Source organism: Glossina fuscipes, unplaced genomic scaffold (genome assembly GCF_014805625.2).
Source record: "Glossina fuscipes isolate IAEA_lab_2018 unplaced genomic scaffold, Yale_Gfus_2 90, whole genome shotgun sequence".
In the NCBI taxonomy this organism is placed as follows: Eukaryota; Metazoa; Arthropoda; class Insecta; order Diptera; family Glossinidae; genus Glossina; species Glossina fuscipes.
The window spans coordinates 1037423-1065099 of record NW_023998444.1 but is presented as its reverse complement, the minus strand read 5'-3'; the positions used below and the strand labels follow the sequence as shown (position 1 = coordinate 1065099).

General features: G+C 33.7%; 1 protein-coding gene across 4 annotated transcripts; it reads right to left on the bottom strand.

The window, feature by feature from the left end:
• Window positions 1–395: 395 nt before the first annotated feature.
• Window positions 396–21900, bottom strand: LOC119638475 (muscle calcium channel subunit alpha-1). 4 transcript variants are annotated; one of them, XM_038035280.1, is made up of 28 exons: window positions 21813–21900; window positions 18371–18952; window positions 18068–18293; window positions 17213–17318; window positions 16547–16686; window positions 16366–16469; window positions 16141–16293; window positions 15365–16072; window positions 15073–15298; window positions 13901–14114; window positions 13499–13830; window positions 13348–13418; window positions 11241–11367; window positions 10383–10512; window positions 8503–8669; window positions 8350–8437; window positions 7911–8018; window positions 4575–4627; window positions 3889–4507; window positions 2992–3075; window positions 2862–2924; window positions 2613–2801; window positions 2307–2552; window positions 1585–2247; window positions 1187–1512; window positions 1065–1105; window positions 817–944; window positions 396–750 (listed from the first exon to the last, which is right to left on the bottom strand). In XM_038035280.1, exons 2-28 carry the CDS (start codon window positions 18474–18476, stop codon window positions 454–456), a joined length of 5715 nt encoding a protein of 1904 aa, XP_037891208.1. In that variant the 5' UTR covers window positions 18477–18952; window positions 21813–21900; the 3' UTR covers window positions 396–453. The 4 variants fall into 4 exon arrangements, with proteins under 4 accessions (XP_037891208.1, XP_037891209.1, XP_037891210.1 ...); XM_038035281.1 differs by lacking the exon at window positions 21813–21900 and adding an exon at window positions 20808–20893; XM_038035282.1 differs by lacking the exon at window positions 11241–11367 and adding an exon at window positions 10840–10960 and having other exon boundaries at window positions 397–750.
• Between the last annotated feature and the right edge of the window lie 5777 nt (window positions 21901–27677).

Here is a 27677-nt window from a genome sequence, read left to right as displayed (position 1 = left end):
GAGTATAACGGGTGTGGCGAAATTCCTAAGCCTAAGTTGAAAATTGTTTCCTCAATTGTTTTTCAGAGAAAGACGGACATACGGACGTATGCGAATTTTCATTCTTTTCATGGCTATAATTTTTTGCACAAACTGCGTTGGCTATACCTAAAATTTACGATAAATTAAATACTTTAAGTAAGTTTTGTGAAGCAAACAATTCCAACGGAAAGGATACATTTTCATACTTAATAAGTTTTTATAAGGCCTTGATAGATAACAAAGCATATGACTTAAGACGGGTATAATATTTCTTCAGAAGATTAACACAATCATCTAGAGTTTGTTTTATATTTAGATTTTATATTTATTTTAATTCATTTTCCAATCTTAATTGCTTACATAATATTTAATATTGATTCTGAATTTGATTTGATTTTCAGGTATGAAAAAAAACAGTTCTATCTTTCTTCGTTATGAATTGAAATTGCGATTGTTTGCAAATGTCGTTTTGGAGGGCGGAGATAATGTTGCTGGATTTGGGCGAGTAGTAGTGGCGGTAGATCCTGTAATTGTACGTAAATGAATTGGTGCATATGTGGCAGGTGATGTGGGCATCATATCGCTCAAAACGTTGCCGCTGTTTAATAATTGATGAGCGGCCAAATTCATTTCTTCCGGTGTCATATCAAGAGCTTCTTGCATTTCTCGCGTTGCGGAGCCGACAAATTCTGAATCACAGTATTTACCTAGACCTTCAGCGACGAGGACCTAAATAGAAGAGAAATTTAATTGATAATTGCGATTAAGAAAATTCAAGCTGAGCTTCAAGCTTACCCCCCCGACCAGACTCTCGGCCAAGCCATTGACTTCATATGAAGTAGGCACGCGTGCTGGGACTGCCAAATATGAATTAGGGGAACTGGGGTGCAATAAACGATCTTGATTGCGTAGGGTACCATTCACTGTGATATGTATATGCATATATATATATATATATATATGGTAGGGTTAAAATACAAAGATGTTGGAATTGCGGGAATGTAGGGATTAATCGAATCAAATTGTTATTAAGATTGTCTTACCATTATTGTAAGGATGCAATAGATTACTGCGTTGCGAGTTGCTGTCAAATTCAAATTAATGCGTTTTAATCAAATTTATTTGCATTATATATATATATATATATTATTTTTTTTTTGCTTACTCGCTAAGCACACTTTCGTAAGTTGGTGCATTATTGCCGAGACTCTTCATCATAAGAGGGCGCATACTCATTGTTTCGTTAAAGGTTCGCAATTCATTGCCACCACCAGGCCGCGTTTGCATAAGATTTCTAGTCAGATTATCAATGCCATCCGCTACGCTACAATGTATCGAGTCGTATATATAATCGGAGCCCATATTTGAAATATCGGATCGTACGCCTTCAGAGGCGCTACCAAGAGCTAAATTGCGGTTGATTTTACCCGGTTTTGAACCACCGTGTCGACGTAATGAAGACCAAACATTGCCAAAAAGTGTATGATGCCGCTAAATAATTGTTTAGAGAATGAAAAACATTTGCCATGTGTTTTTTTTTTTTTTTTTTGGCAACAAATTTACCCTATGCATAGGTTCCGGTTCCTCAGCTAATTCGTCCAAGTTACCCGAGATTGCTCTCTTCAAGGCTGGCGATACTTCGTGCAATGTTCGTAGACCTGCTTGCAATGTAACAGTATCATCGCTATCAATTTGACCTTCCCGGCCTTCCATTTCCTTGCGTTTTTTAAATCGTCTAAAATAGTCTTGGATTAAGTAGGTGGCATAAAATTTGCCGACAGTAACCTCGTCTTCGTTGCCGGGTGGCGGTACACATTGATCTAATAGCTTAGGATTAGTACGTTTCCAAATTTGTTTGATTATCGCTCTCAGCTCGGTGTTGGCGTCATCAATGTTACCTTCGGTTTTAATTGATAACGAAGTACGTACCACGGCGAAAAGTGTGGCATTGAATAAAACTGTCCCATCCAAATTTAAAGGCATATTCATAGACACCAGACGCTTGCAGGCCGTACGATGTGGACACAATTTACCGAATCCCAAAGGTGGAGATATTTTTCTCAACAACGTAACTATATCTAGATGTTTAATGCGACCTTTAGCATCCGGGTCATATTCGGACCAAAGACGTATAAATTCATCCAAATGATGTGGACCCAATATAGAAAAATCGCGTGTTAAATAATCAAAATTATCCATAATAACGGCCACAAACAAGTTAAGAATCTGAAAATAAAAAAGACATTTTTAATAAATTTTAAGATTTCTCTTTACCTCCAGCCTACCAAAAAACTGCAGACAACATAGAATGATATAAAGTAAGGGAAGGCAATAGCCGAACCACAGTCACCCTTTGCGTCCGAAAGTGGATCGCATTTCACTTCTTCTCTTGGCGAGCAATCAATCATAATATTTTGCCAAGATTCGCCGGTAGCCGAACGGAATAATACCAATAGGGCTTGAGGAAATGATTGAAAATTATTGTTGCGATGGATGGTAGTGTCATCATCCAAAACGATTTTTCCAAAAATCTAGAAAGCACTTGATGAATTTCAATGATTTCTCAAACCGAAGGATTATCGACATCTCACCTGCATACCGATTACTGCATAAATGAAAAATAGCATTACGATAAGTAGAGCAACGTAAGGCAGACTTTGAAATGATTTTATAAAAGTCCATAGTAAAGTGCGGATACCTTCACCTTTCGATAGCAACTTTACTAAACGCATTACGCGAAACAAACGGAAGAAATTTATTGAAATAAGTGTAGATCCACCCTGTCAAGCATGGTAAGAAGTTGTTGTTAATGAAGCAATAAAGTAAAACGTAATAAATACCTTAGCTTTACTTTTGCATCCTTGAACCACATCACAAGCGGCTGTTAGAGCGTCTTCTTTATTCTATTTAAAAGAGAACATGTAATAAGAGTAAGTTACTTGTGTTCTAGTGGATTTGTGTGTGTATTACCTTAATTTCACTGTAAACAATATCTATAAAACTACCCAGAACGATTATAAAATCAAAAGTATTCCAAGCATCACCAAAATAATTCTGTAATAAAAGAACAAAAGTTATTTCGATGCGTCTATAAAGTTCTGTTATCTAGTAAAGAAAAGAAGTAATCGTTGATCAATACTTTAGTTTAATTTTTGTTATTGTCTTGTCGACAATGTTGCTCAATGCTGATGTCCGTTATATTTTTTCAATATTTTTAACTTTTTGTCAACAATGTTGCTCAGGACAGCAACTCAGCATAGTTGCTCAGTGTAGCTGTCCGGCATAGTTGCCCAGTATAGTCGCTCAGTACAGATGTCCAGCATAGTTGCTCAGTATAGCTGCGCAGTGTGATTGCCCAATATAGTTGCCTAGCATAATTATCAAGTATAATTGTCCAGCGTACTTGCCCAGTATAGTTGTCGAATATAGTTGCCATGTATAGTATAGTTAGTCAGTATAGTTGCTCAGTACAGTCACCCAGTATAGATATCCAGCATAGTTGCTCAGTATGGTTGTCCAGTGTGATTGTCCAGTATAGTTTCCCAGTGTAATTGCCCAGTGCAGTCGCCCAATATAGTTGCCTAAGTATAGTTGCCCAGTATAGTTGTCCAATATAGTTGCCAAGTACAGTTGCTCAGTGTAGCAGCTTAGGATAATTCTCCCGTATAGGCGCTCAGTGCAGCTGTCAAGCATAGTTGCTGGTTGTAGTTGCCTAGTATAGTCGTCCGGTATAGTTGTACAGCATAGTTACCCAGTATAGTTGCCCAGGACAGTTGCTCAGTGGAGTTTCCTAGCACAATTGCCCAGTACAGTTGGGCAATACAATTTGCCCGATACAGTTGCCCATCTGTTTTTTGCTTGACTTACCTTAAAGCGAAATGCTGCTAATTTAAAGACAAATTCCAAAGCAAATACCGCCGTAAATATCATATTCAGAGCATCCAATAATTCCGTGTAGAATTCCGGTTGTTTGTGGAATTTCATGGCCAATGTTACCGTGTTAATCATAATCAATACAAATATCAAGTATTCAAACGAGGGAGATGTGACAAACCACCACACCTTGTATTGTGTGCCATTTTTCGGTATATAACGTCGTACCGGTTTAGCTTTTAATGCAAACTCTATGCAATTTCGTTGATTTTTATCCAATTCTATATCCTTATATTCTTGTTCACCCTCATTTTGGAATGTAACAATCACGAAACCAACGAATATGTTAACCATAAAAAACGCAATAATAATAATGTAAATAATATAATAAGCGGCTACTATCGGGCGAAAATTGTGTATGGGGCCACCATTTTCTTTATTCGAGTCAATGGAAACGTATAGTAGATCGGGCCAACCCTCAAAAGTAGTTACGGTAAATAAACTTAACATAGCTTTCGCTACGTTATCGAAATGAAAGCGATTATTCTTCCACTCGCGTTGCTCCAGGCGAGGTTTATTCACATCACCGTTTTCATAGACCAAATATGTACCGCTTTTCGAAAGAGAAGAGCAAAAATTAAAATAGATGGCATTTTGATGAGCAATTAAAAACTACTTACTGGCAATCTTCTTCATACATTTTGGAGCCATCCGAGCATTGAAAAAATTTACCCTTTGAAAAGAAAAACAAGCAAGTCCAAAGGAATATACAAAAAAAAAAAAAAGGAAATAAATAAATTAAAATAAATAATATATTTTTAAGATTATATTGAATTATTTCAGTTTAGCAAGTAAAAAGAGCTTCTTTTTTTTTCTTTTTATTTATTTTTTTATGTTAAACTTAAAAGAACATCAAAAGAAAAGTTATTTCATGATATATAATATGTCATGGTTTCGTTTTTCATCAATAATATGTCATGATATTTAAACTTAAAGAGCTTCAAAAGAAAATTTATTTCATGATATACAGTATGTCATGGTTTCATTTTAATGAAATTATATCATGATATAATATTATCTTACGATATAAAAAATATATCACAATATATATTTTTTTAAAAGTCTCCCTTAAAAACTTGTAAATCTTTTTAAAAAATATTTGTAAAAATGAGAAATGAATTAAATTACCTTGAAAAGTTTCACTCCAATCACCGCAAAAATAAATTGCAATAGATGAGTAACAAGCATTATGTTGCCAATGGTTTTGATTGCTACTATAACGCATTTAACAACATACTAATTTAATTAATTGTTTTTTTTTTGTTTTAATATTTATTATTATTATTTTTTGTTTTTTGTTTTTTTTTGTTTAATAAATAAGAAGAGAGGTTGAGATGTGATGGTTGCAGACAGGCATAAAACATGTTTGAGAGTAAGAAACCAGACACACACACGCACACAAAGGGAGAGAGAAAGAGTGCCAGATACGCAATCCCAAAGTGTGAGTAAGTTAAGAGTAAAAATTTTGTTTTGATTTTGTTTTTTTTTTTTATATTATTTTTTCCAATAGAAAGTGAAAACAAAGCGTTTTTGTATGTTTTTATTCATATGTTTGTTTTGTTTTTTTTTTCGTTTATGAAAAGAGAGGGAAAAAGAAGAACAAGAGATTTTATGAATTAAACAAATGTTTATCTTAAGGTAAAACAAGAATTTTAGAGATATAAACAAAAATAGAAAAGGAATGACATCAATTACGTACGAAAGCATACACACATACACACTTACACAAAACATGGGCACAATGTAAATAAATAAGATTGCACGTTTATATGATAAATCACTTATACGACCGGTTGGTTATTTTTTTTTTTATTTTCATTTCATTCAATAAAAGTTTTTCATTGTTGTTGTTATATATATGTATATGTTAATATTGATCGATTTTGATTAATTAAAGCTGACATTCCATACATGTATGTATGTATGCATGTGTGCATGCATATATATATGTTAGGAAATTTTCACAATTATAAGCCTAATAACCGAGGTTAGTTTGAGTTAATGCGAAAAATCGATTATAATAAATTTCGTTTTGTGGATAAAAGGTCAATATTTTTTTAAATTGTACACATACGGGTTTAAGCGTTAATTACAACAGCCACATCTCTTTCTCTCTTTCTGTGCCTTTATATGATTAAAATTTGATTTTAAAGGTTTTCATTAAAAGCAGACTGATGTAGTCATTACGTGTAAGCAGATAACTTTATAACTAACAATCTAAGAGGTGTGAGGCAACTTTTCTTGTCCTTTTTCGCGATTATATCTGTATAAAAGTATAAAGAATTTTTGTCAAAAAAAAAAAAAAAAAAAAGAATATATATATACAGAGGCAAGAAGCAGGATATCGAAGGAAATTATATATTAATGGTAAATAAAAACAATATTGAATTAAATAAAATTAGATAAACTAAAATAAATAAACATATAAATAAAGAATGGTTGTATAAGTTAAAGGTAAGAACGATACACTAGAAGTAGAAAAACTTTTCACTACCCATCACCTTTTCTTCTTTCTCTTAATTGGAATGTGTTCTTGGATCTTGGTCTTACCGGATATATCACTACATAGCAATTAAAAGTTACTCCGACAGCAAAAAAAAGAAGTTATTTTGATATATTGTGAGTCTTGTAGACCGATTACGGGATTGGTGTTGTTCCCTGTTTATGTAATACGGTGATAGTCAACAAGAAGTGGAAAAAGAAGAGGACTTGAGTTAGGGAGGCAATGGTCGCAATCTGCTGGATGGAAGTCGAATCGGTAGGAGTTATGTCTCTATCGAGTGTGCTGCAAGCAAACGGCACTAAGATTTCAACCCGTGGGCACCGGACTTGATTCTTATCTACTCAGCTATGTGGCAGTCCTATAGGAGTGAAAATATTAATACAAGATAGATGGATGGTCAAACATATCCATATACATATCCATATGTATTTATTTGATTACAATGTATGTTCATTTTTTGAAATAAATGGAAGCATGCTATCTTTCTTGGTAATGGGTATAAAAGTAAAATCTAAAATTTTCAAAGCATAATTAAACACATTGGCAAATGAAATCTTATAAAATATTTAAAGTTAATGAAACTTTTCAAGGATTGCTTTGCTTATGTGAACAACGTACATGAGAATCAAGTATCGTTCGATAAGAAATGAACTCTTTTGTCTTGCCAAGACTTAGGTTTATGTTTTATTACATATAACATTATATATATATATTTAAATATACTTTTTATATCCTACATGACTTTATCATGTGATAAGTTTATCATATTTATCAGATAATAAGGAACCTGGAACCTTATCTTTTATTATACTAATCAGTATTCAAATCATTTCTGAATTAATATCGAAATGTCTGTCTCTCTGTCAAGCAAAGTCCAAATGAGTTCTATTTTTACTACAATAATTGATTCAAAATCATTTTCAGAACCCATTTAAACATTTGTGTCCGTCTGTCTGTCTATATGCAATTCAGCTTAAATCGTTTATGAGTTAGTTTAAGCATGTCTGCCTGTTTGTCTGTCTAGATGTAATTGAGCTACTAATTAAAATTCGAAGCACTTCTGTCTGCATGGCTATGTGAAAATAAGGTCTTCTTTGACTATTAAATATCCATCAATTCAGAATCATTTTCTGAATCGATTTAAACAATTCTGTCCATCCGTCCATCTTTGCGGACAATTTTACAGACTTCTTGACAGATTTTGACATCTTTCGGTCCAAGAATGAATTTGAATTGAAAATAAATTTAATTGAACTACAAATAAATGATATAATTTTTGATAGGACGAAGATAGTTGAACTATTTATTGTATTGGACGAAGTGATGTAAGATTTACTCAATAGTCGAATTTTTGTCCGACCATTTTAGCTATATAATTTGTATTAAATTTTTTTGTTTTGAGTGTATTCTTATTAGAAATACATATAATTATTAACCTCTTTTCAAATCATACCTTAAATAATTGGACTCCTATAACGGCAAACATGAACTGCAGAAGGCATGTCACTAGCACAATATTTCCAATAGTTTTTACAGCAACAATTACACATTGAACTACATGCTATAATATGTATACATATATACGTATAAATAATAATAATATAAATTATTAGAGCAATTTATTATAATGTGTGTCTTTAAAATGATTTTTAATTTTTTTTTTATATAGTTTTGATAGCGGAAGAGGTTTTTAGTTAAGCTTTTTTTCAAATTTTGATTTCAAGCATAATTTTTTTTGTTTTTGTTGTTTCTCTCTTTGTTTTTTGTTAGTCTTGCAGAACACCGTTAAATCCACTGAAAATTATATATAAATATATGCATATAGAACATCATAGCGAGTCAAGCATTGAAGGTGAAAACAAGCGTAGCGTTTGGTAAAACATTAAACATACCTTTAAACCTTTAGCACGATTGATGGCACGTAATGGCCTTAAGACTCTTAAAACACGTAAGATCTTCACAACTGAAATCGCACTCTCTCTAAAAGAAATATTTTATAATTATGTATAAATATGTTCACATACGATGCGTAATTATTATAATACTTGAATCCCATTGATATTAGACTGACGCAAACGACCAGTAAATCCAATAAATTGAATGCCGAACGACAAAAGGCTCCGTCATGCAGGACAAAACCGTAGGATATCAACTTAAGCAGCAATTCAATGGTGAAAACGGATGTGAAAAAATAATCAAATTTATTTAAAACCTAGAAATAAAGAGACAGACATATGACAATAAAAACAAATTAATTTTGGTGATAATACACTGAATGAAAAACTTTGGATCCTGAATGGAATCCTCCGCTTAATTAGCTTTGCGTGTTTTATTGAAGTTTTAAATGATCTCCCATTAACTTGGTTCTGTTATCGGATCGATATTTGCTTTAGTAAAAGTCAAGATCGTATAAAGCAAGTAAATCACCGTAGATTTATTTATATAACGATTTTTCAGAATAAGGTATTACTGGTAAAGTGTTCGAAATAGCGGTCCGATCCAAATAATTTTCACTAACGTTCGTCGTTGGGCCACAAGTTGACGGGGTACACCGAATTCTATCAATATATCTTAAAAATTTTTCTGGCTGTAGGCTAAACATACGAAAATATGACTGACAGACAGACGGACGGATAGGTGGATAAACAATCTTAGATCGATTCAATGTTACTTTTTGCATTTGCCTTCAGAAAACCAAAGATATGTCATTTACTTCCTTCTTTTTCCTTTAACAAAGGTCTCATTTAACCGTATTTAGTATTCGCCTGAGTGGTCGAGAACGCAGAGAATCTCGACTAAGAACTAAATGGTCGTGGGTCGTGGGTCGTGCGCTACAGTTTCCAATAAAGCCGATAACCTTAGATGATGTTAGTGTTTTAACCTTTAGACGTAGAATTTACTTTTGTGACTAAAAAAATTAATACCGCTTTTAAATTAATAATAAGCAGAAGCACTATAATGAAACATGTGTTGGACATGTGGCCCATCATTAAATACTCTGCATCTCTTCGCTTAATGCAGTTATTCATGTAACAAGCTTTCAAAATAAGGCTTTGCATTGGAAGTTCTCGAGCAACCACCAACCACCACCGAACCATTCTTAATAATGTTCGTCCTTGGGCCAAGATATGTCGAACTAACAAATTTCATGAAGAACGCAACGAAACAAGATGGGCAGGCGGACGGAGGGACAAGCTTGGATCAGTATAATATAAGGTGAGCGTATTTCTGGGTATTGCATACATGCGCACAAGCTTAATATGCCCTTGTACCAGAAGTCGTGTAGGATATAATAATAGAAAATTTTCGATATTAATAAAGATTCCAGCATTCCGCCGTAGCAAGCAATGACTTAATCTGTCAACCTCAATAAGGAATAGATATGGCAAGTTCTTCACACCTGCTACTATCAATATGTTTGTCTCTTTCAGACAGTGTAACTTGATGGATAGAATGACTCGTGAACATATCTCGCTCGAGAGAGAAAATATATACATTCTTTACATAGTTACATAGGGCTCTAAGGTAAATTTTTATCCTTTACATAGAGAACGAAAAAATCCTAACACCCTGCAATTATTAATGGTCTTAATCTACTTTAGTACGATACAGTATTATAATAACAATGAAAGGTGAGAGCTTATGGAGTTAAGCACAAGCTCTTCAACAGAATCTAGTTATGTTTGGTTGTAGTGTGTATTGGTTCTATCTATGATCGCCGTAGAACTTACTTTTTATACTTGGTGTTAAGATATCATATCCAATGTAATATTGAAGCTAATAGCTTGGAGAGGTCTTGAAAGCAGGTAGAGCTACTGTCGAGTGTTATGATTCTATTTTTAAAAGTGATATTTGTAGCTGTAAAAAAGGCAACTGTTGCCTTCGAAAATGCATCTTGTACAGAATAGAACATGCCGCGACTTACCTGATTTCTACTTGAATCCGCTCTTAAAGGATCTTCAGCTGCTAACATAGCCGATGAAAACATAATGCAGCATAAGATGAAATTTCCGAAGCTGCTGTGGTTGCACAAGCGATGACAGAACACGCGAAATCTATTCAAAATAAATAACAAACATTTAGTTAGCAATTTTTTTACATCCAACAAGCAGCTGTCAATGAAAAAAGCGCTTCAGAGTTAAACTACTTCACTAAACAGACTTTGGAAATGATCGGGGAAAAAATTTACTTACTGATCTGACATAATTGATTATTATTTGATATTATTATAGAAAACACACAAAAAAGAAACAAGCAAGCTTTAGTATGAACACGCGCTTGGGATAAGGTTTAAGGCTATATATTAACCGTCACAGAGTCCTTATCTCGGAGGTCATGACATATATAGGTGTATAATATATAAAAATATTGTAAACAGAAACCTGTTGGTCTGAGAGAAAATGAAAAAAGATGAGCCAGCTGGTATGGGCTGAATTTTAGTCGCCGTATTAACATCAGACATACGTCTGGGACGGGCTCCAACCATACCTTCGCCTTCATATTCTACAGTTGTTAGGCACACACAGTTTACGCGTTAAATTGGAAAAATAAATACAAAAATTTTTCTTTGTTTTATTTCAAATTCAAAAAAAGTTTATCTTACTTAAAATTATTAAACAAAAAAAAAAAATGAAAAAAAAGACATTTAAGAATTATTAATAAATATAATAAATATCTAAACTAAGGACCTCCAGCCAAACATTAATATTCGTTCATGTTGTTAGAAAGCGTTTCGATTTTAGATTTAATTATCATATGCGCTGTTTTAGTGTATGTTGTTTACCTGTTAGTATGACTAAATATAAAAAATGAACTTCCTTTTGGTATGGGCTTGGTGACCTTCTTAAAGCTCATTTCGGAGAGACGACGGGGACGTGCTGTAACTCGGGGTGAATCATCGTATATACTTGCTGATTTATTGTGAGTATATATATATATATATATATATATATTTTTTTTTTAATATATATTTGCATAGTGTTTTAGGTAACGGGGGACGGGTTTATGAGTGTTTGAAAAAATTTTATGGGAGGGAAACATGAAAGAAAGAATTAAATTTGAATTTTGTTATGATATACGTATAAAATAGAGATGGACTTCATAATAATAACTATTATTAATAATTATTAAATAATTAGCCGAGACATTAACTAAATTATCTAAAAATGATGTAAGAAATTTAAAAATAAGTACAAATATTATAGGCGGGCAAAGCCGACCAGTAAGTACTCTACACCAATTTTCCAATTATCTTCATGATCAAATTTGCATATTATTTATCCATTGCACTTTGTTGTTAGCAATTGTATAAAACCTTATTTTTATGAAAATCCTTATACGAAAAACGGACCTACGTGGCCTAATTGATTTTCATGTTAAGCTACTATCGTGAAGTAGTTCGAACTACATTAATAAATAGACCCTTTTTCCACTTAAAAGCCTGCTTTTGTTAGGAACTGGGTTGAGTGGGCGTGTGTGCAATAAATTGAACCATGCAATCCAAATTTTTAACATCAACATGCCGATATATGAGTATTCGGAAATTTTCTTTCAAAAATAACAGTTTTTTCAATATAAGTCATTATATGAGGAATGCGGCCGCATTATGTAAGGGGCATGCCTCTAAGCCAAACACGTCAGTATAACCAATTTTTTTCAAAATATGTCTAAACTTGTGACCGGCGGGCTGAATACAAAAATATGTAAAGCGATATCAGAAAGGCAGACGGATAGACTTACATAAATCATTGCAGAAAACGTTTCTAAATCGATCGGTATAATAAAAGAAGTGTTTATCTTAAGCCCTTCTGGTTGTTACACAAACGCAACTGGTGTAGAATATAATTAAATTCGGTTGTGAGCGGGCAGTCAAGTCTTGCTTTTATCAAGTAGGTACCTTTTTTAAGAGAACTGTACAAACCGAACGATAAATCAACTACATTTGACTAGTATGTTAAACAATTAAACTCTTCTCTCACTCTTCTTTTCTCTCTCTCTCTCTCTCTCTCTCTCTCTCTCTCTCTCTTTCTCTCCTTCCTCTCTTTGCATCCTCTATTTAAGCATTTCTGCGAAAGGTAAGCCTTTAAATGGTAAAAAGACTCAATTCTAATTATTTCATAGTGAACATAGTGAAGCCGTAAGAGGCATCTAACTGTGCAATATTTTGATTACGTAAGTCTACTTTTATTTTCTTTCCTCCCTCAAATAAGAGTTCCCATGTTGAATATATGCAATATTTAATATCTCTTTATGAACTTAGCAATTTTTCATAAAAATTCCATGCATCAATTTTGAACGAGGCAGGTCTATTTTTCAGCGCCCACTCCACTTAAGAGTATTCATGCAAGGCAAGTCTGTTTATGGCAGTAAGCGCCAAACTTTCGTACTTTATGTCGAAATTGGGTGAAGAGTAATTAAATTCCCTGATAGTGAAACTAATTTTGCTACATTTTCGACCATGTCAGTCTAAGTTTTTGACCTTCTTCCATGTAATTTGCTAAATTTGCACCACGTCGGCCTATGGTCTAATAATAAGTATAACTTTTCTTATATTATGAGGGAGATAATTGAAGAATTATCTTAGGCGATTTGGCGTGGGGTTCACCTTGCCTGATCGCTATTGTTCTTACGTCAATGTACAAGAGCGGAGGTAGAATGTGAAAAGTTACTCGAAAAATATATTTTTCAATATATTCTAGAGAATATGTATAGAAAATATATAATCCAAATATTTTATAATATATATATGCATTAATCACTTGAACTTTGTGGCATTTGATTTAAATATCGAGTTTTTATTAAATGTCTCGGCTTAAGTCGAACTTATTGCTATAAGGAAAGTGAAACTAAAACGAAAACTGTTTGTTTTATAATTTCCTAATGGCACTTACCATCTTGTTCTTCCTCATATAACTCGGGATCACCCTCTAACATTTCGTCTTCACAAAAAGTCCCATCATCTCTGTAAGAATATAAAATGCATTTCGATAATCATAAGATCATATTAAATTGTAATATGGAAGAAATCTTTTTTCTTTTTACAATTTATTCTCATTCATTTCCTGATCGCTCATATCAATGCGTGTATCATCAGCCATTTCGTCATCTTCCTCTAATGTCGGTGTGGGACTATGAGATTTATTCATTTCTGCTTCATCGACGGGTTCGCCTTCTTCTTTCTCCACAGTTGTCAATGAATCCGCATCGGCTAAATTATCGACAGCAATGGCCAAGAACACATTCAATAATATATAATTACCGCATATGAAAAGTATAATAAAGTAAACGCAAAACAAAATGCCGAAAGAAAATACGCCACCATGTGCTCGTATACCATCATACATGACAGCATTCCAATCCTCACCGGTTAATATCTAGTAAAAATAAATTTAAAAAAAATCTTCTATATATAGCGAGAAAGGTATCGAACCTTTTAATATTTACCTGGAATACCGTTAATAAGCTATTGAGGAACGTTTCGAAATTCGAGCGTGGCTTGTCTTCGGTCTTATTAATAGTAGTGAATTTACCGCCAAATAATTGCATACCCAATAGAGCGAAAATCACAATGAATAGAAACAATAGCAACAGCAATGAAGCAATCGATTGTATGGAATTTAGTAGAGAAGCAACCAGATTTGACAATGAGCGCCAGTATCTTCAAAAAATAAAATATTGTTTAGTTAATGAAGAGGCTAAGGGATAAGGAAAAACACTGTAGCAGTAGGCAGGATCTACCAATAATAAATACCCTACATTACTTCATTTAATGCAATTATTCATATAACGACTTTTCAAAATTAGACCTTATGTTAAAAGTGGCCGAAAAAGTGATCCGATCCGAACCATTTTCAATTGCATTCGTCTTTGGGCGAAAACATGTTGGATTTTATCAATATATCTCGAAAATTGCGAAAATGCGACCGGTAGGTTGAACACAGGAAAACAAGACAGAGAGATGGACGGACGGACAGACTTAGATAGATTCAGAAAGGTAAAATAAACGGGGGCATATCCCAAATCGTTCTGGTTGTGGCACATATCTGCACACATTGAATAGGTATACATTTGCGGACGAGTGACATATAAAAAAGAAGTCTACTGTACATCTTTTTTGATAGAAGGAAAAGTACTGGAATAACAATATTTGAAGGACATTATTAAGCATTCCTTTTCAGGAGTCGTTCTCGTGAGGTATCTTCAGTTAAAGAAGGTTCATAGCCTAAAGACATTTTGGGGCAAGTTTGAATTTGAAAAACAAGGAAACAATTAGGACAAACAAGTGAGAAAATTATATTCGCCTGCGACCGAATCTTTTATATCCATAACCGTTATCCTAAGAAACCCTAAAGAAATCACGAAAATGCTAGATTTCCATAATCTAGAATATTAGGTGAACATGGCAGACCTCTTTGGTCTTTTAAAATGAAATTGGAAAGTTTTATCGATTATTTGTTGTAATATACGAATAATAGGTGATAAGCACGGAAAGCAACAGTGTTCCCACCTTTTGTTGCATAGACGTTTGGGTGTTGCAGGCGATTGCTTTGTCAAGTTTGGATCAATTTCAACTTCAAATTAATTAATTTTTTCATTCTTGAATTCGCTTCACTTACTTTGTCACTTTGAAGACTCTTAGCAAGCGTACACAACGTAACACGGATACACCGAGTGGTGGCATTATTTCGCTGCCGGTTAAAACCATTTCCGTAATACTACCGATAACTACAAAGCAATCGAATCGATTGAACAGCGATACAAAATAACCTTGAAAGCCCAAGCTATACATTTTCAAGATCATCTCACAGGTAAATAAGGCAATAAAGAAAATATTTGTGTATTCTGAAATAAAAGCAAAGATATATTAAAAGTTTTAGTTTGGACTTGAAGAAAGAAGCTTTTAAAAACCTTGAAATTCATCCAGCCAAACTGGCTGGCCATGATGTTCTGTCGCCAAGACGCCGGTGTTTAAGAATACCAATATGATAATTAACCAATAGAAGGCTTGAGATTTGACAGTTTTTCGACAAGCCCTACGTACGCGACGATTAACGCGATCGAAACTTTTCTTTTTTTTAGCAAACCATGATTCAGTTACTTGCAATTCGGTTGGATCACCCAATTGCTCGGTGGAGTCCATTTCGTTGGCTGTCGTACCCTTAGTATCCGCAATTAATTGACCTTCGGTATCGGGCTCAATATCTTCGGCTTGCGTTATCCAATCCAAATAACCTTTAAGATCGTCCTCGATTTGTTGTTTTTCACGTAATTTCTGAAAATCGCCACGATTTTTCGCTTTATTACGTTCTTTAGAAAATTCACCGGACAGTACACCAAGAATAAGATTCATAACGAAAAAAGCACCCAATATAACCATAGAAACAAAATAAATCCATTGCCAAGAAGATCCCATGGCATCTTGTATATCGTAAAGGACATCTGTCCATCCTTCCAATGTGATGCATTGAAATACGGTAAGCATGGAAAGACCGAAATTGTTAAAATTCGTGATACCCCAGTGCGGACCAATCCAGCCATCATAGCAGGCGAAACCTTCAGGGCATTGAAAACCTATTCCGCATGGATGAACCTCGTCTACGTCAGCTAAATAATCGCCTGAAAGAAAAAAAAACATGGATTTGCAGAACTATAAAACAAGAAGTAGTGGGTATAAGTTTCCCTACCAGTTTCTATATTTCGGCAGGTTTTGGTTAGTTTACCGCTAAACAACTCCAAGCCTATAATTGCATAAATAATAATTACAAACAGCACCAAGAGAGCGATGTGAAAAAGTGGTATCATGGCTCGCAAAATAGAATTCAGCACCACCTGTAAGCCTGGAAAACATTGAAAAATATATAATATGTACATATATATATATATATATACATAAGGTAATGTCAATTTACTTGGCACTCCCGACACCAAACGCAATGGCCGCATTACACGAAATGCTCGTAAGGCTTTAACATCGACGCCCTGCATTAACGTCGACAGAGAGGAGCTCAGTATGCTTTTGTAATAAAAAGAATAAAAAAATCATTTATTACAACATCTGCTAAGGCTTGTCCTTCACAAATTTGATTTTACCCAATAACCACTATGAAAAAATCCAGAAAATTCCAAGTGTTACGTAAATACGAGCCATTGTGCATGCAAAAGCCATAAGCAATTATTTTCATAGCACATTCCGATGTGAAAATCACCATAAAAATTGATTCAATGTTTTCCTGTAAATGAAAAATAAATTCAAGCTGTAAAAAGACAAGTAAAAAACACAGGAGTGGGCCTCGGCCCACCACTAAATACCCTACATTACTTCGCTTAATATAGATATTCAGATAATGGCTTTTCAAAGTAAGGCTTTATATGGGAAATGGTCGAAACAGTGGTCCGACCGGAAGTGTTTGTCCTTGGGACATAATAGAGAGATGGACGTACAAACAGATAAGACTGCTGAAAGTAACTTTGAATCGAACGCTACAATAAAAGATAGGTCTTTCTCAAGTTCTTCTGGGTGTTGTTTGTGCTCGTACAACCTTGGACCGCAGGATGTTAAAGACAAGAAAACAAGACGCACAGACGGACAGACAAGCTTCTTAAGTCCTTCTATGTGTTGCATACGCACCCATAAAGATGGACCGCAAGTAGTTATACACAACAAAACCGGACGGATAGACGGGCAGACGAACAGACAAGCTTCTTAAATCCTAGTGTGTATTGCGTACACACGCATAAACTTTATCGAGAATTTACCAAAAACTGATTAGTATCGTTGGAGTCTCCAGCGGGAAAAGGTGTATAAACTGCCAAAGCCACGCAGTTCGCAAATATAGTTAACAATATAAAATACTCAAATATTCTAAAAAAATAACAGAAAAAAGAAAAGATTAGATATTTTTTTATTGGTTAAGATCTTCTCATATTGAAATTTCACACAAATTGCCGAATTGATCTTCCGTGTAAAACCGGGCAAAAGGAGTATCTCTAATCGAAGATTCGGTTAGGACTAGGTAAGGACAGGCTAAGGGTTAACTCCCAAAACAAAACTGTGTAATCAGTGACTAATGGGGACTATTTTTATATTAAGCTCTTATGAACATTCGTGTTAACCTTGGCGACGCCTTTTGATTTATATTGCGATAGATAGTGCTTTACCTTTCATTTTTAAAGATCAAGATGCTCTTAGCTTTTTTATCTCTACACATACGCGACTGAAGTCCATTTTAACGTACATCCTGTCTGTACAACGAAGTCATAATTGTGTATTAAATTTCTTTTTTTTAGTTGCATTCTTGGGATTGCAAACTTCTGAATTAAATGAATGGACGGACGGAGAGATAAATCGGTAACTTAAAATACATGTAAAAGAAGATAAGACTGGCAGTTTTCTGCAAAACTAGAACTGTTTGGAAAGCTTTTTATATTAAATTTTATGAGAACTAAAGCCCGGTTTTTCAGAGACCTCATGTACAGCAGATAGTCAGGAGTCCTAATAAATTACTGATTTCGTGAAGGTTACAGGTATTCTAAGAGAAAGATCCATTACTTTTCAAGTCAGACCAATATCGGTAATGTAAGTATGAAAAGCTCTTTTTTCGGGAGATTTACTTTGAGTCTACGATTTTTAAACAAACAGCACGCAGTGGATTTTTAAGACCCAGACAAAATAAAGCGCGTTCTGGTCTGTCCGGTTGTTTATTGCCGCGTGGTTTATGCTTTTGCGAGGTTGTCTTTTGATGATTTCCGCCACCACCAGCTGCCGCAGCACCAGCACCAGCACCTCCACCTGCTACGGTCCCATTAACTGTCTCAGGAATGTTGGGTGTCTCACCACCTATGGAAAACAGGTGAAAACGGGTAGATTTATGAATAATCTGTTTGTAGGAAGATGTGTGGTATATCAAGACGTACCATATCTAACGTTTGGATCATTATTGTTGGGGTATTGATAATCGGCTTCGTGATCCCCGCTGGGGCTAGGCGATATACCATTGGGAATGGGGTCGCCAGGTTTCATGATGCGACCGCAATAAAATTAATTTTAACTAATGGCTTTAAATTTTTTCTTCTTATGAAGTGTTGATTAGTTTCGTTGCTCGTGGTATCTTTGTTTATAGGCAGTGTCATCTAAACTTGTATTTATTGCAGTTAACTAATTCGCTTTTCGGCCATTTTGATATCCACTCGAAATTTTCGATTTATTGTTACAAAAGAATTATAAAATTTCCAAGAGATTTAAGGACGATATAAACACGAACACTTGTTGCATGTAATGGCAGCCTCTAAGCTTTGCTTGTAATATTAGTGTTTCACAGACACAGTAATTTTAAGTAACGATACGATCGTTGTAGCAGCTCTCGTCAGCATTTATTATTTTTATCCATATATTATTTTACAAATATTTTTGACTTCGAACATAAGTGAGTGGTGATCGTGTGGCGGTGAGCAGGTTTTTCAAAATCCTTGCCTGCTCTTAGAAACGGTTTCAAATGTCTGCAAAGGGTTGAATTAAAACGAAAATGAAATGAAACAAGACAGTCATCTAGGTGCAGTGCTGTAATATGAATGAATTACTTCTCGTCAGTCGGTACTAATGATTTAGAAGTAGTGACTGCTTACCGGCTTAGGCCTTTTATAACTAAACTGATCTAAGCCTGTCTGTCCGTCTGTCCATGTAGATTTGTGTTTAAGCTGCAGATCGCAATTTTTGAGATATTTTCATGAAATTTAGTGCCGTATTTTGACCCTAGGCAAACGCTATTGGAAATGGTTCAGATCGGTTCAGTATTTCGACCACTCCCCGTATAACAGCCCTATTCTGAAAAGTCATTATATGGAAAAAAATTCCAATTTTCAAAATTTAATTAGCATACAAAAATCAACTGTACGAAATTTAGATTCGCCTATCTTTTAGAGCCTAACTTAATAAAGATTTTCACGAAACTTGATCCTTTATAGATTAAAGAAGTCTAAGTTTTAATATGTAGTGATGAAAATTGACCTAAGATGTCATCGTAATTTCATACAAAAATGAACTCTAGAAAATTTTGACCATCTACGTCTACTTTTGGATCCAGTCCTATGCAGTATATTAGGTGGCGTTTTGGTCCTGCTTTCTCATAAATACGCACATGAAAAATATGCCCTTAAAATACCACGGATAAGTCCCATTAATACTTTGAGATGACTGAGAAAGGAAGGATGAACCTCTAACAGACATCTGACAATGAATGTTGAATATTGTATAAATAAGTCTTAATGGATATTCTAGAATAAATAGTAAACTTTTGACTGGGAATAGTGAATAAAAAAGACGTCTTCTCAGTTTTATTGAACGCTTTTATTCATACATTCATAAGCCTTGAATGTTTGATAAAGGATAACAGATACGGATGATACGATACTCATGTAATGAAAAAGTTGTAATATTTAATAAAAGATAATAGATAATTGTAATGATAATGAATAGTCTAGATAATAGGTAACACAAAGTATAATAGATAATATATAACGCGATATATAATAGATAGTAGATAATGGATAATAGATAATATGTGATATAATAGATGATAGATAAAAGATAAAGGGTAATAGTTAATATGCAATATAATAAATGATATAATTTAGATAGCAGATAATGGATAATAATAATAATAATCTGATATATATACTGACATGTAATAGATAATAGATTATTGAAAAAAGAAAGCCAATAATGCATAAAAACAATAATGAAAAGTAATTACGGAATAGATCGCATAACGAACTTTTAATATTAAATAAGAAATAGCTTTAAAGATAACGAATAGAAAAAGGGATAATCTATCACAGATAAGTTCGACTAAACCTACAAAATTAATTATTACAAATTATTCGAGGATTAACATATACGGGATAAAACGAAAACGACAAAAATTCGAATGGAAATCGAACAATAAATTCTAGATAATTGAATGCAGATAACAGAAAATGGATAAGAACTCGAATTATCAAAAAACTAAAATGGAATGGTTGAGCCTGGGCATTGTTAAAATGGCTTTAAACGTTTTATAGAGATGTCTACATCAAAAAGAAAAAAGGAGAAAACTTCACGATTTTTCCTTTTTCACACAAGCTTGCAAATAGATATTTGCGAGAGTCCCTTCACTGTTTTTTATTGTAACCTTAATTTAATTTTTTTTATTTGAATTTTTCAGTAAGAAAATTCTCGTTTCTTCCGATGAGTCAATTTTTCAACATAATTTTTATTGCAGGTAAAGGAAATTGTCGCACATTATTTTTTTTTGTTTTTTTTTTTTTTTGGTGATTCAATTTTTGCCAGATGCAAGCAAGAATTTTTTGAACATACCGGCTATAAAATCCTATCACAAACTTTTTCTTAATGATACTTTATTTTCCAAATTTATTAAATATTTGTATTATTTGAAATTTTTAATAAGTATTAAACCGTATCATTAACCAGGCAAACGAAATATTCTAAATTTAGCCGTCTATTCGATGTACGCGCTAAACATGCTGTTTACCGTACTTAGAATATATATATATATATATATATATATATTAAAAGACAACAATGTGGAAGAAACACCGACGCCAGCACGTTACAAATTCATACAAGTGCTATCGAACGAATAGCTAAACAATAACAATAATGACAACAAATAATTTCAATAAAACACATCAGCTGAAGTGCATTTGCAATTACAAAGCTATAAGGAGAGCAATTTGTACACAGCAATCAGCAGATATGCAGGTTGAAAGAACGAGGCAGAGTGATAGAGTGAGAGAAGAGTGAGGGAATAAGGAAAATAACTCGTGAAAGGGAAAGGTTGAGGGAAGAAAGTTGCAGAAATAAACAAAGAGAGAAAGACAGAGAGAGAGAGAGAGAGAGAGAGAGATAGAGAGAGAGAGAGAGCGCGAGAGAAAGACCTCCGATGTGGGTGAAGCGAAGTAAACTTTAAAAAATGTTTTCTTCAGATGTGATATAATATTTTAATAAAAATATCATATTTTTATTATTATTTATGAAATTATCTTCCCCTTCTTTCCTTTTTTTCTTACTTAACAGAAACTTTCACTTCAATTTTCATTATTTTTGGGGGCTTATACTACGTAAACATTTATTTATACATATATGTACCGAACTTGTAAGTTATTTTTATTTTGAAAAAAAAATTCCTTTTTTTTTCAACACACACACAGCTTCACATATATCTAATTTTAATTCATTTCATTGTAATTCATGCCATTGAAATTATTTTGATTACTCCATTCAATTTCCCGTTGACCCAGTTTTGATATATGATTTGATGGCATCGCTTTTTTAAAAATATTTTGAAAAATTTTTCATTACCTTTGTATACGATACGCATATGTTTTTTATTTTATTTAATTTTTTATATCCGTTTCTTACACACACCAACGATCACGACAGAACTGATCCAATTTTCGTCGATTTCGAACTTAAGAATGCCTTGCCACATGGGATGCTTGCTTTGCTTGCGTTTGGTAAAAGAAATTGAGAATATTTTCGGTTATTTCGTAAAAAAGTAGGGAATTTTTCATTTTCCATTGGGAAAATGTTGCAAAAATTTATTTTCGGTTTTTGAGAGAAGTAAGGCGAACTAGTAATTAATGTGACTTTCTTTTTTTTTTTTTGATTACTGGCTATCGGGTAAAATTAATGATGAAGAATAATATGGAGAGTCCCTGTGGGTTTAAACATCAGATTGTTTCAAAATCAATAATAAAAGATGACATTGCCTTACGAAAACCAAGCTTTGTATTTAAAGCATGAATTTTATGCCATTTTAGTTTTATACTTACCACCATTTTGTCTTTTTTCTATAATGTATGTAACACCAAAAAAGGAAACTTCAGAGACTCTAAAAAGGGTATATATTCTTGATTAGCATGATATTTTGAAAAGCTTAAACCATGTCCGTCTGTCACTGCGGTTTTCGTTGCACTCTTTTGGTTGAAACAATGAAGATAACGGTTTCAAATTTTTATAGACACATTGCAAAATTTTGCACGAGGGTGGCAGCAAAAATGGGCGAAATCGGTCAAAGCGGAAGCTCTAAGTGGAACATAAACTGAACGAAACTCCACTTTTCCTAACAAAAATTTGTGGGTTACTAAGATATTTTAAAAATTAAAAAGCTGAAATATTCCACATTTACTTTATGAAGCACTTTACCTTTTGCGTGCGCAAGTGGAAAAAATCGGCCATGCCCACACAAAGTTACAAATGATTAAAATTAACTTTTTTTTCAATTTTTTCAGATCTTTTGCAGGGGTGTGTAGATTAATTCGAATTTAACTAGCAAAGACACTTACCATATCTGTTAAAAAACTATGCTAACGCCTTAAGAGAGCTCCAGTGAATAATTACCATGAAGGTATAATCGGATTTGAAAGCCTACTTCGTCCATATTAAAAAAAGGAAAATATTTTTGTGGACATTTCGTGAATCTATACAAAAATACCTTCCAAACAAAACACACAAATTCAAATTCTGCTTATGGGAACTATTTTTAGCAATTTTTTGAAACTTAGTATATGAGCGAAAAATGCCTATGCAAGGACACCCAAATTTGAGATAGAGAAATAGTGCGGTCAAACCAGAAAATGTCACCTACATTTACCTATATCACGTGAATCTTTATAAAAGTACATGTCGAATAAGCAAAAGTAATTCCAACTTTTCTTTCGGAAACAATTTTTAACGATCTTTCGAAATAAGGTATGTTAGTGAAAAATGTGACTATAGTATAGTCAGTAAATATAGTAAATTCTAGTACAAAATACACTATACTGTACTACACTATAGTACTGAAAATTTTTGTACTACAGTATAGTGCATTTTGTACTGAAAATTTTTGTACTACAGTATAGTGTATATTGTACTGAAAATTTTTGTACTACAGTATTGTGCATTTTGTACTGAAAATCTTTGCACTACAGGGTAGTGTAATTTGTACTAGAATTTGCCATACTACACTGTACTATAGTATAGTGAATTCAGTACGGAAAATTTTTGTACTACAGTATAGTGCATTTTGTACTGAAAATATTTGTACTCCAATATAGTGCATTTTGTACTAGAATTTACTATACTACAGTTTACTACAGTATAGTGAATTTAGTACTGAAAATTTTTGTACTACAGTATAGTGCATTTCGTACTGAAAGTTTTTGTACTGCAGTATAGTGCATTTTGTACTATGAAATGTGAATTTACTATACCACAGCGTACTACAGTATTGTGCATTTGCATTGTACTAAAATTTTTTGTACTACAGTATAGCAAATTTTGTACCGGGAATTTTTGTACTACAGTATAGTGCATCTTGTACTGAAAATTTTTGTACTACAGTATAGTGCATTTTGTACTGAAAATTTTTGTACTACAGTATAGCGCATTTTGTACTAGAATTTACTATACCATAGTGTAGTACAGTACTGTGCATTTTGTATTGAAAATTTTTGTTCTACAGTATAGTGCATTTTGTACTAGAATTTACTATACTACAGCGCACTACAGTATTGTGCATTTGCATTGTACTGAAAATTTTTGTGTTACAGTATGGCGAACTTTGTACCGAGAATTTTTGTACTACAGCATAGTGCATTTTGTATTGAAAATTTTTGTACTACTGTACAGTGCATTTTGTACTGAAAATTTTTGTACTACAGTATAGTGCATTTTGTACTAGAATTTACTATACTAAAGTGTACTCCAGTATAGTGAATTTAGTACTGAAAATTTTTGTACAACAGTATAGTGCATTTTGTATTGAAAATTTTTGTTCCACACTATTTACTATACTACAGCGCACTACAATATTGTGCATTTGCATTGTACTGAAAATTTTTGTACTACAGTATAGCGAATTTTGTACCGAGAATTTTTGTACAACAGTATAGTGCATCTTGTACTGAAAATTCTTGTACTACAGTAAAGTGCATTTTGTACTGAAAATTTTTGTACTACAGTATAGTGCATTTTGTACTAGAATTTACTATACTACAGTGTTGTACAGTATTGTGCATTTTGTACTGAAAATTTTTGTACTGCGGTATAGTGCTTTTTGTACTGAAAATTTTTGTACTTCAGTATAGTGCATTTTGTACTAGAATTTACTATACTGTAGTGTAGTATACTGTAGTGTAGTACAGTATAGTGCATTTTGTACTGAAAATTTTTGTACTACAGTATAGTGCGTTTTGTACTGAAAATTTTTGTACTACAGTATAGTGCATTTTGTACTAGAATATATTGTACTACAGTATAAAATATTTTGTACTGCAGTATAGTGTATTTTGTACTAGAATATATTGGGCTATATTAGTACTAGTATTATACTATACTATACTCACATCCCTTTTCGCTAACATACCATATTTAAAATGATCGTTAAAAATAGTTGCCTAAAGAAAAGTTTGAACTATTTTTGCTTATTCGACATGTACTTTTATAAAGATTCACGTGATATAGGTGAATGTAGGTGACGTTTTCTGGTTTGACCGGACTAGTTTGTTTGGAAGGTATTTTCGTATAGATTCAGGAAATTTCCACAAAAATATTATTCTTTTTTTAATATGGAAGGAGTAGGCTTTCAAATCCAAATATAGCTTAATTGTAATTATTTAAGAGAGCTGTGTTAAGTCGTTAGCAGAGTTTTCTTATTAGAAATGGTAGGTGGCTTTGCTAGTTAAATTCGAATTTATTTTCACACCCTTGTCTTTTGCTTATTTATCATATAAGGCAAATAAGACAGAATGTTTAAGACTATTTTGTACATTCCGAAAAGCATAGTGATGGGAATGCGAGATTCCGTCCCCGCCAATCCCTAGGCCAAATCACGTCGTATCAAAATTACGACTTGCTGAGTTGTTTTTTTCCCAACTTTTGCCATAACTATTGTCGGGCTCTCCACTTAGCGGTTACGGTGGAATTGTGAATTTTTTTCTTTTCTCTTTATGATCAATCATTCAGGAGATAACTCGTTTCAACGTCTGCGTCTGCCTTGCCGGCGCCATGCTTCTACGGCAATCCTCCAAGGGAGAGGACGTATTCCAACACTGGTGTACCAGATATGAAACCCTCTCGTCTGCGTAATGCCAGGCCTACCTGCACCCCTCAATATTTCATGCTCCGCAATTGGGGTACAACCATCGCGAATATTCCTTGAAGAGTTGCACGTAGTAGATAGCCCTCACATACTGGCTCATCCGAAGTATTCGCAGCGCTATCACTTTTGCTTAAGATCATGGCTGGGCGTTTGTAATGTTTGTAAGAAGGAAATTTGACCCCCTTGAAACCATAGTTTTAGTCTATAATGCTTTAAGTTGGCATTACGCCTGTCATATTTAAGCATGTCCATGCTATGGGATTATATATACTTCCTGGATGTCATTCAAGTAATTCCCACTTGATTTTAATGTATAAGGAGCAAATATCAACCCAATGTAGACAGGCACCAATGCACATTACTACTTCCCTGGCACCCTTAATAACACACAGGTCTTTTTACTAAACCTTGAGCCTCCATAGCAGCTGAATTCTTAGTAGAAAAGTCTACACGCAGACGACTTCTGATATCCTTGATGATTTCTTTAAGATAGGGATTCCGTTGATCGGAATGGTAGTGACCAGAAAGAGGTGTGGTCCGATCTTTACCGACCGAGCATACACCTGAGTTACAACTGCACACCAATCGTTATTGAAACATGTTCAAGTGCATTGAGTGTTTAACTAATTTCTACCAACTCGATAGTAGGACTTCTCAACTGCTTGACTACGCGGTACCTGTACGTTTAAATAATATGGAATAAATAAAGGCTGTTTTTATTTTGGATAATTATTTTGTAATATTTTGTAATATTTTCATGACATAATATGCCAGAACATATCATCAGTACATCTAGCAATCAAAAATTTAAACTAAGGATTTTTTTTGAAATGTCACACAGGAGATGTTGCTTTTAAATGTATAACGAAAGTAATGCTTCAGAAGAAGAAGAAAGAGTAGAAAGATGGTTGCGCTGCGGCCGGCCCCAACCTGGAGGATGTATAGTATTATACATTTGCCGATCGAAGGATAGATATTGAAAGATTCAGTTTAAGACAAACAAGTCTTTTTTTTCTTTTGAAATATATCTTGTTTCTTGCTTTATTTTATTTCACTAAGTAAAATTCTATATTGATAATTGATAATTGGCAAAACATTTAGATTAAAAACAAATATACACAACAATTTTATATAGTTTTGATTATACGCTAACGCAATTCGACATACTTTAAATCCAGTGTAATAAGTAATCTTATGCTAGGTAAAGAAAGAAATGTTTAAAGGGAAAAGGGAAAGAAGGACGTATAGAGAAAGAGAGAGAGAGAGAGTTAGAGAGATGTATAGATAGAAAAAAAAAGATAAATAGAAAAGCAGAATGAAGAGAGAGAAAATAATCAGGTTCACATTTCTATATAGCATGAAACCAGCTACTTTTCTTAGAAATGAGCCTTTTTCGTTTGCTGCTCTCAATCAATGACTATGCTGAGGAAAAGCGCGAAGAAAGCGTGTTTAAATTAAGAAAAGGAAGATAATTTGAGAATATGATAACACAGAGCTCTGACATTCAAGCAAGGTTTATAGCGCAGCAGAGGAGAGACGAGCGATATTTTTTACCTGAAAGTTACTGTATTAAAAAAGTTGGCCCAAGATGTTGGTCGCATTTTTAGAGTGTTTCTCTCGATTCCAAAATGTACGGACGATTTCATCTGCTTCGAGTTACAGGAAAAGTTTCCTTATTTTCTAAGGGCAGTTTTTGCGATGATTCCAAAGTGCCGACCTACGAACATTTCGCTTAGATAGTCGAGCAGGTAGGAATCACGAGTACGGAATCTAGGTTCGCTATTCCAATCTCAATGCGGTAGAGTTTGGTCACAGTGGTGCCCAACCAGTAAAGACACAACACTTGCTGCGTTCGTTTCCCTATCTTTTGCTCTTTCTCATTTCTATCCGGCTGCCACCAAACTAAACGATTAGAGGGAATCCTCTTAATGATTGGTCATACAGTAATAAAAATGACCAAAGAAAATTGAGTAAGTTTTAAACCAGGTCTTCTGTATGGAAGAGAACAAGACAGAGAGAGAGAGAGAGAGAGAAAGAGAGAGAGAGAGAGAGAGAGAGAGAGAGAGAGAGAGAGAGAGAGA

What these genes read in the sequence shown, in the direction of transcription:
- LOC119638475 (XM_038035280.1), bottom strand. Translation starts at nt 18,476, where the DNA reads ATGAAACCTGGCGACCCCATTCCCAATGGTATATCGCCTAGCCCCAGC. An exon ending in ACGATACTAATCAGTTTTTG is followed by an intron (nt 16,687 to 17,212) that starts GTAAATTCTCGA and finishes TTTCATTTACAG; the next exon opens with GAAAACATTGAATCAATTTT. An exon ending in CCGAGAGTCTGGTCGGGGGG is followed by an intron (nt 751 to 816) that starts GTAAGCTTGAAG and finishes TCTTCTATTTAG; the next exon opens with GTCCTCGTCGCTGAAGGTCT.